The sequence below is a fragment of the Argopecten irradians genome, chromosome 11 (genome assembly GCF_041381155.1).
Source record: "Argopecten irradians isolate NY chromosome 11, Ai_NY, whole genome shotgun sequence".
In the NCBI taxonomy this organism is placed as follows: domain Eukaryota; kingdom Metazoa; phylum Mollusca; class Bivalvia; order Pectinida; family Pectinidae; genus Argopecten; species Argopecten irradians.
This window is the reverse complement of record NC_091144.1, coordinates 13,692,822-13,704,088: the sequence shown is the minus strand read 5'-3', so window position 1 is coordinate 13,704,088 and position 11,267 is coordinate 13,692,822. Positions and strand designations below refer to the sequence as shown.

Below are 11,267 nucleotides of genomic sequence, written 5' to 3'. Positions count from 1 at the left end.
AACACAGATGCTCAGCATCCCAATACACACACACACAAAACACATGCTTACATCGGAGGTTGTCCTTAAATAAAAGCATAGTTGTTCATATGACTTGAAGTCTAACTAACCAACCAACCAGGTAACATTCATATTTCATCATGTTGAAAAACATCATCAAACTGCAGTTACTTTTCCCTACTTATTTGTGCTATGAGTGTATCCCTTTCTATATATGTTTCGCATGATGAATCATATGACAAATCATAGTAGTTAGTTATCTTTTCTGTTAAGACACCCTTACGGTGATTCGAATTCATGGTCATTTTCAATCTCATTCAATGGCAGAATCAGGCATTTTGTCTTTCTTTAACAATTCACAGTTACACCATGATTATATAAGACTTTCCTTAACGACAAACCTACATTGTAAAGTGTTATTCAACAGTATATATGTGTTAAGTTAACATTTGATTTCCCGGCGCTGTGTTGTTCGCTGAGAGGTATCTTACTGAGTTTTTTCTTTGGTGTACGATATATCGAATACACATCAACACAAAACAATCATGACCATTGATACAATATATTTTAATATATAAGTTTGTATAACAATTGAAAGACTAGTAGCATTTTATGTAATATCTCATATTATGATCGACTCAGAATAATAAATAAACCAATAAATAAATTAATAAATACATAACCATTCACATACAATAACATGGAATGCAACATTTGATTTTTGAAACGAACATTTGGAACCAACGAACTTACTAATATGTAGTGAAGTAATTCATAACTATGCAATATAGACTAAGTTATGTTCGAATGAAATATCCCTAATGTAATTATATATTGAACAACATCGATTAATGTGTAGATACGACATAAGCATACCTTATATCAATGTGAAAACGGATTTTTTTTTATAACAGATGAAAATATTATACGTTTAGGGCAATACAGTATGAATACAATGATGTAAGATGATACTTCAATGATGATAAGCGTGATGAAAATAAGTGTACCTTAGAGTAATGATAGTAATTACATGTTGGAATTTTGTGTTCTTTAAATGAGATGAATAGAATAAAGGAAAAATATACAATATCTGCAAACTTTACATTGCTGATTATTTTATATGTATATGTATATATATATATATATGCAACAAAACCAAAAATGCATTTGCTTTATTACGTGGATTTAACTATGTATCAAATGATTTTATAATTATAATATAATACAATGTTGAGCACAATGTATGTTGAATGATACTCTCAAACATTAGCTGGAAACATTGGCAAGATACGTTTCATTACATCGAAGTCCTAACAGCCTATACATTATCAACAATATGGATAAAATTTCTCACTAAACAGATCAATGAGCATCACTGCCATATACTTCTAGCGTTATAAACTTCCTAACTTACAACAAAAATATAATTTACGAAAAGGCACCAAAACAAAACAAACAATTGCTAACTTAACCAAAGTGTAAAGGTAATAATACACCGATTTCCGTTTCATCAACAAATGACATTATCTATTGTATATGTATCACAAGCGTGATAGATGCATTCCATGCTGAATAAATACTAAAAGGAGATGTGATCATATGTGTAAAGCTTGATTATTTCTGTTATAGAACAGTTTATACCCGCGCTACACGTTGCACATATGTATTTGTAAAACAATGTTAAGATCCACATGTTTACCTGTTATACACGCTGTCAATATCACACAAGCATCACGAAATACATGTAAACAGGTCCACAAACTCCACATATATTCGACTTAACAATGCTTTAAAATATGTCAGTCAAAAACACGATAATTCGCATTTGTCAAGTGTTTTGTATTCAGATATAACATTGTCTGTTGTAAGAATACTTCGCACCTCCTACCACTTTTGTACATTCTTCCGATGAATGTTGTTCCGAAGAACTATTGCACAATCACTTTTAATGAAAGGTAATGGTGACGTTGAGTTTGGTTGAAACCAAAACCCCCTGCGATTTCCTGTCTATATACATAATTATGATGGGTAGTGTTTCAGCTATCTCAACTGCTTTCACTCCTTCTTGCAATAACCCTAATTTGTACCCCATTTTGTGGAATGATTGTCGCTCCTTCCACGTATTTTAGAGGGATTGAGAGCTTCTCGGACGGCACGATTCGATAGTTCTTCATCAGTCTAATCATTGCCATTTTACCTTGTAGCTGGGCTAAGCGCAGTCCGACACATGTTCTAGGTCCACTTCCGAAAGGCATCCAAGCCATTGGATTTCTTGTCTTTTTGCGCTCCGCTGTAAACCTGCCAAGCAAACCAAATTATATCTTTAAAAAATCATATTTATTTCAGATTAAGTAAGTATTGCTGAAGGTAAAAATATAACTTTTAAAGTAAATCATTAAATATTAGCTATAAATATATGCAATTAATTTTAAATATGGCATTACTTTGAAACATTTTTTATACTACATGTTTTATAATTTGAAACGTAGTGTTCTGTTCATTTTTGAGTTATATAGAACCTCGGTGTGAAAAGCATATGCCAGCAAAATTGCAGATAAAAATGAAATATATGTGTTTTGTAATTTTGTCAATTTTTTTTTACTTAAATATTTACATAAGTCTAAAATGACTTTATTTTCACGTTTGACAAATATCAAATTGTATGTGTGTTAAAGAGACCGGTTGAGGATCAGAGCGGTGTGTGCAGCGAGGCGTGACAGCTTTTGATACCCGTAACGTTCAGGACAAGGTAACAATTAAATTACAGTAGCCATTTAAAAAAAACAGAAGGAAAATGTAAGGAGAGAACGTCTGAAAGCAAATATTTTTAAAATGGCACATCATGCGGAGTCTGTTACGGATAAGTATTATTGATTTAAAATTTTATATCGATGAAGATTTTATATTTGATATCATTATAACGCTTCACCTGTGTTTGTCAAATTACCTTTCGGGCACAAACTGATCCGGATCGTCTCCCCATAGTTCGGCGTTATAGTGAAGAGCCCATACGTTCGCGTGTATAAGCATCCCTTTGGTAAGGTTAATTCCCTCAACCGTGCAGTTCTCCATACATTCACGAGCTACTACACTGTAATGTGAAGAAAACATTACAATGTTAAACAGTTTGATATACGATGGCTAAGATATTATCAAGTGTTTGTTTTGATTAGCATACTAAATTACGTCTGAAGTATTATTGCATGAGCAATTATTTCTTGTTAAAGCCATAACTATTTCCTAATTGAACGTTTTCAAAGTAAATAAACCTTAAAAAAGAAAATTAATTTATCTTAATTTGTGTTGAACATTAAAATACAGCAACCTCTAAAAGATCGAAACACGTACGTGCTAGCAAGAGGATATTTCCTCAGTGTCTCGCACCAGACCATGTCTAGGTATTCCATTCTTTGAATAGCATCATATGAAGGGTTATCTGCCTGTAAAATCAAATTTACAAATGTAAATATTTCACGTTTAGGTTGCTAGCTGGCCATAAATTTACAATAGACATACAAGAGTTTTCTTAGCAGTAAAGTATTTACAATCTTTGATAATTTAAACATAACCATAACAGAATATACAGACGAAATATAAAATGATACAACTGCAATTTGGTGGGAAATAAAACTTTATGTCTAAAGGAAGGATTCCATTGTATGTAATGTGCATTACGTACATTATCTGGATAGTATCTGTCGATTTCCTCTTGAAGTGTCGCCTGAACCTCTTGATTAACAGCCATTTCGTATATAATGTATGCCAAAGTAGTGCTAGTGGTCTCATATCCAGCTAATAGGAACAGGAGAGACTGCGCTGTAAGTTCCTGAAAAACAAAAAACATCACGGTGTTACATGCAATAGACACATAGATAAATTCTCTATAGAAGACAACATTCATCTCCCAAGCTCTTTTATCAAACCACATGACTGTAGATGACTTATATAAGTTAAAAGACATTTTAGTAATTTTTGAATTTAGATTATGTTAAGATATATGGCTAAAATTTATTACAACGTTACGTTTGCGACGGCCAGGAAATGCAACATAATATTATACAGTTAATATTATATTAAATAAAATGTTACCTCTGTAGTAAGAAGTCGCTTCCGTATCATTTTGTCTGAAGCGTCCAGCTCCTCCAAACCAGTAGAGGGATCGTATTCGGAATTCAACATTAAGTGAAGAAGGTCGACTTTCCCTTCCTAAGAAAGTGATAAATATTTTTCCTGTTTTAATAAAATTTTATTTCAAACTGTAAAATATCTACAGGCTGACGAAATCATCATTTTTTAAATAATTCTCTCACACATATATATTATTCTATGTGTTTCCCTTTATTCTAAGTGCCAATATGTTTTACTTTGATTAATTTTCTGGCTTCATACCTTTCTTGTGTTCTTCCGTTTCGTGACGATTTCCTGGATCTGTTTCTCTAACCAAAACACTGGATTGAAAGATAGATAGCCCAACAGCTTGTATATGGTGATCCATAGCTCGTGTAATTTCGGGAAAATAACTGAAAAAAAGTAAATCACTTATTAATAAATTGCTGTAAATATTTTATTATTTCGTCTGATGTTTATTAAATCGGATTACAACATTTAGGATACAGACATATACCAATCTATAAGGAGCAATTTAAATCAATATTTAATGAACACTTACATCCGAGTAGAAACAGGAATGGTCGTTTGGTGGTATCAGTGATCACCTTCCGAGAATTCCTCAGCCAGCAATCATCTGGATTACGGAGTGAGCTATTTGCAAGACCAAGTCCACATTCGGCTATAGTATCCATGGTAAGTCTTTGGAAAACGCTTTCAATATAAAATAAAGGATAATTATTGTTTGATTCGCTAACAGCAATATTAATGTTTTATTACGAAATGAAATACAAACATGAACAATTCAGGAAACGAAAAGGTTAAAAAGTTGGCGAATTATCAATGATAGATGTATATTAAAATTTAGTAGTTTTTTTTCACGGATGTATAGTATTACACAGAAAACTTTAATCTGCGTAGCAGTATAAACTAATACTATCATGCGACACATCAGGAAAAAGTGTAGCCATTATGTTTGTGTCATTGTTTGACAACCGTCACAGCTTTAAAGTCAATATTTTACAATTCTGACGTAAATATCATTCCAATCGAGACATTTAGGGTTGTGGAAAAGTCAAAGTTACGTTTCGTGTCTAAATTTAGATAGTGCTATATTACAGATCGTGATGGTGTAAAAATGACAACGTAAACATAGCTTTACAGATTATAACTTTCTACCAAAACGAAAAAAAGATAAAGGAGAATCATGTTTTATATAAGCTAAATGAAAAAAAAAAAGAGAAAACTATTAAAATCAATATTAAATTAACTTACTCATAAACATCGAAATCCTCTCCATTTCTTCGATGTGTATCAACCACATCCATGAGCTGGTCAATTCGAGTATTTATCATCGGCGTCATCTGTGAATGTGCACCAAAATTATATCGCTATGATTAATAGGTCCTGTCAAACTCAACATGTTTTACGTAAAACGACAATGAGTTCAAAGAGGAAACCTAGCTACATGTCATCGTTAAAATCTTCAATACATTCTTCGATGGATAGATGAAATAAATCTCAATTTTTAAAGAGTATATCATATTTATTTCAAAAGGCGGAGATTTCTCCTAACATTATACCGATTCATTTAAATGTGTTATAATTTACATACAGATAATGAACGGCGATTCCATACAAAATGCTTCGTCTTACAATGAAGATCCTCATGCTGCGAAAGGTAATATAACGCCCATACTCCTATCGTTTATACATATCATACGACGAGTGAAACGACTATAGACGATACGCTGGTACTCACATTACGCATTTTCATCGTACTGAAGGCAGGATTGATGATGGATCTTAAACGTCGCCATCGCTCGCCTCTAGCAAAAAACATGTGGACATTCTCGTCTCTGTCTGGATCGACCTGAACCGGGAAAACCTAGATAAACATCAGAATATGTTTTAGATGACAATCTTCTAACAATATGCCCTAATTTAGCAGAATGATGTTTCTATCTATTTTTACATCAAAGAAAGTTGATATATGCGACTCGTAAAGTAACTAGAAGAGTGGAGAGCTGTTGTAAATAAGATACGCTATGACGGAGATATGGGGATATCACTTTATGAAATACAATCTACCACAAAAGTTGCTCATAAGCAGAACAGTATAATGCTGAGAAAGTGGATGATAACATGTTCTACTATGTAACACTTACCTTTCTTGCATGGAACTTTTTGAACTGTTTGTTAAAAACTTCATGCAGCAATTCCATATTTGTAGTAACCAAAACTGCAGTAGGACCTTCGAAATACCTTTACAATAAGAAAGATCAAATTAAATGTCAAAATCCCACAAGAACATCTGTGATAGTTAGCATCCGCTCAGTAAATGGTTAAAGCATACGATATATTGCATTTGAATTAGAAAAAAGCAAAGACACTTTTTCATTTATATGCAAATGAATCATAATTGAAGCTAAACAACTTACCCAAAAGTTTTCCCGTACTCCCTGTACCATTCCTGGTATTTGATATAAAAACTCTGCAAAAAAGTTGTAATATACTCGATTAGAAACTGCTACTAATAATATAAATGTCTCTGAAATAATGTAGAGTTTGGTAACTGCATCTCTCTAAATCATCACATGTATTACAGAATTTGAAAAAAAACTGAAAAACCATAAATATTACGGTATGAATATATCTTGTACAGTGTAGATAGATCTTAAAAAAAACAATAAATTATTACTCTATGTTTGGAATATAATGTAGTTAACAAACAGTTCATACTATGATGTAAAATTTGTGCTAAGACAAAAAGAGAGTTGAAAAAAAAACATTCTTAGACTTGAATTTCTAATAACTTTAAGAACTGATACACGCATTAGAAACACTAAGGTTAAGGAAAGATTATAAATCTTATTTTTTACATAGGTGAATACTTGGACGTAAAGTTATCTATGTTTTATTACGACTTGACACTAGGTGTGCTGGAGTGCCATCCTTTAAGTTTGGATATTTGATTTAGAATGCCGTTTAACCCGTGGCTTGATTAAATATGGAAGATTCCACGTTGAAACCTTCTTTTAACAAGTCTTAGCCCCATACATCACTAAGCGAGTGAATAGGTCTAACATTAATGATAGTCGATTATCGGATGCAGGACCCCTAATCTTTTTAAACGTATATCATGTCTAAAGCTGTCAAATAACAAGTATGCATCATCAAGGTAGATTAGTGTACTCCGTATCATACTCAGAACTTACCATGTCATATCATCATTTCAAGAGGATGTGAAGTAAATATGTAATTAATAGATTGAGAGGTATTTATGAAAACCATTGATTGTATAAAATAATGTACATACCTTGCGGAAAAACGATAACAGATTTCCAAATAAAAAGTGGGGTCGGGGACCAGGTATCCCCATCCGAACAAACACGTCCATTTTTTCTCTCCTTTGCCTGTAAACAAAGCAATAATACAGTATGAAGAATATTCATTTTTATGGAAGAAAGGAACAGTTAAAAATTATTTACAAAGAGCCGAGTTATTCGAAAAAAAGGATTCGGTATCCTAGTGAGTATAAACGTGTATCGCTAGTTTAGTTTTATGTATATATTTTCATTTACGGTGTAAAGTGAAATCTCTATATCATCCTAATAACACCTATCGTATATAAAAAATAAACCTTCATGTATATTACATAAAGCTAGAAACACGTGTAGTAGTGCATCCTTTCATGGTTTTTTTCAGTGTACGGTTGAGTTCTCGCACGTGTGTGTACTTCAGTCTGACTTCCTATGTCGACTGTCATACCAACTCAAATTTAATGGAAAGTGTAGTAATAAAATAGTTTACCTGTAAAATGCAATGAGAAGAACCAACGCGATCACACACAGCACTGTCGACAGCATGTTGTTTCTCGATACCTAATTGAATGAAACAAGCAGAAGAAATGGACTGTTAAATTATGGGCCCTGCGCTTAAGAGGAATATAGTTAGCCAATCACAGGCTTGGTAAATGTGTCGCTTTCCAACAAATCATTGTAGATCTGAGCGAGCTACTGAGCTATATGGGGACACGCGGTGTGTAGCATTGCCACGCTTATCATAACTACCTATCGATATGACAATTTAGATATCACACGCTACCTTTGTTTCGATCGCTTATTTGATTATAATGAGTGGCAGGTTAACTTGGTTATGATCGGGACGTTAATAGAAAAAAGTCGAAAATGTTTATATGTAAATTTAAGCATGACTATGCTATGTGTCTGTATATGTATATGCAGTTAGATATTACAGATAATACTAGTGGATTCAAGGTAACATTAATCTGTCGCCGTTGATAACATCGTACGCATGGAGGCAAGTGTTTAGCTGTTGTACAGGTAGATTCCTACGACCACGGTTCCCTCAAACATTAATTGATGTATTCTAAATGTTATCTCTCATATTTACCTGCATTATAAATCACATGCTCACAAAAATTTGCCAAAAACATGCACGCACGCACACACATATCATTCCATATCATATCTCAAAGCGTGACATCCACATACCAAACGTTGTTTATCTGATCGGGTTTAGAGAATGAAGCTTTGTTAAAGGGATCCCCAAGGCAGGGTCAGTCAGTGGTATGAGCTTATATGTCAACTTATTTTCTTACACCCGGAAACTCTAATGTGCCATTGAAGCTGATGAGACTGACTTGTGATTTCGTCAGCTGTCTCATACACTGGCTCCTTTCGTTATCTATAAGTCATCAAGCATACTCACTAGGCTTAAAAAACATTTTATTTACCGGAATGTGTCATACATGTAGCTGGGTATGAAATCAACAGATCTAAAGAATGTCCCTCAGTCACACTAGAGCATTTTGCTTGTCACCGTGACTTAATACTATAATTTAAATAATTGTTCAGCGGCATTTTTTTAAGTCTGTTAATTCTGTATTTAAAAAAAATCCATACATTTCTCTTTATTGTTCAAAATGACAATTAAAATATCAGTTCCAAATTTACAATTTAAATTTCAGGATCTTGTTGATTATAGATTCAATACGATTATTTTAATATTTTAAAATAGTGTGGAAAATTCTGTGGGCAATATATATATATATGAAATAAATACTTAAATTTTGTTATCGTAATCTCATGTATATGTCATAGTGCGAATATTTATCAATAACAACCTTTAAAATAAGCATCAGTCTACACAGTATTGTTACTTTTCTTTTATCGATTTTCCCTATGCAATAAAACTATCGCGATCTAGCGACCAACTAAAACCGCAATTCTCCTTTTAAAATAACCAGTCTTAAAGATATTTTGACGGAACTTCTTCACCAAATATTTCTTATAGATAAGTTTGAATAACCATATATGCCTTTCCCCTGAAGTTCAGAAAATATGGAATACACAGGAGATACTTGCCTCCGCATTAGTGATGAAAGTTGTTTTATCTATTAATTCTATCACTTCGTTTTCTGAATAGAATTGCGCCCTATTTTCACATTATATATGGCAACATACGTATCACGGGGTGCGGGATTGGAATGTTTCCGAAAATTTAATCATTTGTTGTGTTTGTATTTACGTCCTAGTAATACCCAGGGTCATCAGCGCTCAGTTACCATGGAGATGGACGACTGGTTCGCGCCGCTGTCAGTTTCATTTGAGTAGGCAGAGTGCACTATTTGCTGTTTAGGTAGTATGTTTCAATAAGGTAAATGGTTCCTACTTTTACAAGAAGGCCCAACATATGAAATACGAAAAAGACTGGCCTTAAATGATCCTATATGTTCATAAAACATTTAGCAAAATCAGGTGCCGACTTACCGACACTAATTCTTTAATATCATATGCATCAAATACTATCCAAACTTTCTGACAGATTTGGAATAATTTTTCGTCAATAAGAATTACAGAAATCTTGGAATTAATACTAAGCACTTATAGAACATTAAGTGTTACCCAGCCACATGTCTAATAGAGCTAGACAAGAGGGACTGCCGCGGGCGTGGTGGGGCTCGTTAAAACCATATTGTACAATCATTTGACAGATTCATGATTTCTTTATCGGTTATCAGTGTGTTTCTACCTGTGAACCTACACGACGGGGGCTCATTAAAGTGATCCATATCTAACAAACTGATGAATGAATTAATCATCAAGAGAACATTAAAACACATATATAATTCATTCTCATATGTGTTTATGAATGTCTTATGTTTTGACCGAAATGTCACAATGTTTATGCAACTGACATGACGTGTTGCCTGACTGAAGGAACATGATGGTTCATATGTAAGGATTGTGAAAGTATTAACAAATACTTTACAAGGATGATGGTCTAACTCGTATGGACACTTTTAGTAACATAAAGGGCTGTAATCTCAAAAAAAATTCATCCAAAATGAAAGTACAATGTATAAAGATTAACTAAGAAGAGGTATCTTGTGTCTGGTCAGGTAAGGAGAGGTATTTTGTGTCTGGTCAGGTAAGGAGAGGTATCTTGTGTCAGGTCAGGTAAGGAGATGTATATTGTGTCTGGTCGGGTAAGGAGAGGTATTTTGTGTCTGGTCAGGTAAGAAGAGGTATATTGTGTCTGGTCAGGTAAGGAGAGGTATTTTGTGTCTGGTCAGGTAAGGAGAGGTATTCTGTGTCTCGTCAGGTAAAGATAGGTATTTTGTGTCTGGTTCGGTAAGGAGAGGTATTTTGGGTCTGGTCAGGTAAGGAGAGATATTTTGTGTTTTGTCGGGAAAACTTAGGTACTTTGTGTCTGGTCGCGAAAGGAGAGGTATTTTGTGTCTTGTCGGGTAAGAAGAAGTATTTCGTGTCTGGTCAGATTAGGAGGGGTACTATGTGTCCGGTCGGATAAGGAGAGGTATTTTGTGTCAGGTTGGGTAAAGAGAGGTCTTTCGTGTCTGGTCGGGTAAGGAGAGGTAATTTTGAGTTTGGTCTGGTATAGTGAGTTATTTTGTGTCTGGTTGGGTATGGAAGGGTATTTTTGATCTGGTCGGGTAAGGAGAGGTAAATATATATTTTATGTGTGGTCGGAAAGGATGGATATTTTGTTTCTAGTCGGGTAAGAAGATGTATTTTGTGTCAGGTTGGGTAAGGAGGGGTATTTTGTGTCTGGTCGGGCAAGGAGGTGTATTTTGTATCTATTCAGGAAAGGCGAGATATTGTTTTTTTATTCGG

At 33.8% G+C, this 11,267-nt stretch overlaps 1 protein-coding gene across 1 annotated transcript; it reads right to left on the bottom strand.

Annotated features, from left to right (window-relative positions):
• Nucleotides 1–603: 603 nt before the first annotated feature.
• On the bottom strand, nt 604–8,076 carry LOC138334795 (cytochrome P450 3A24-like). Its single transcript, XM_069283527.1, has 13 exons — nt 7,921–8,076; nt 7,427–7,523; nt 6,549–6,601; nt 6,276–6,372; nt 5,870–5,995; nt 5,383–5,471; nt 4,670–4,821; nt 4,390–4,520; nt 4,090–4,206; nt 3,680–3,826; nt 3,349–3,440; nt 2,948–3,091; nt 604–2,298 (listed from the first exon to the last, which is right to left on the bottom strand). Exons 1-13 carry the CDS (start codon nt 7,974–7,976, stop codon nt 2,046–2,048), a joined length of 1,554 nt encoding a protein of 517 aa, XP_069139628.1. The 5' UTR covers nt 7,977–8,076; the 3' UTR covers nt 604–2,045.
• Nucleotides 8,077–11,267: the final 3,191 nt, after the last annotated feature.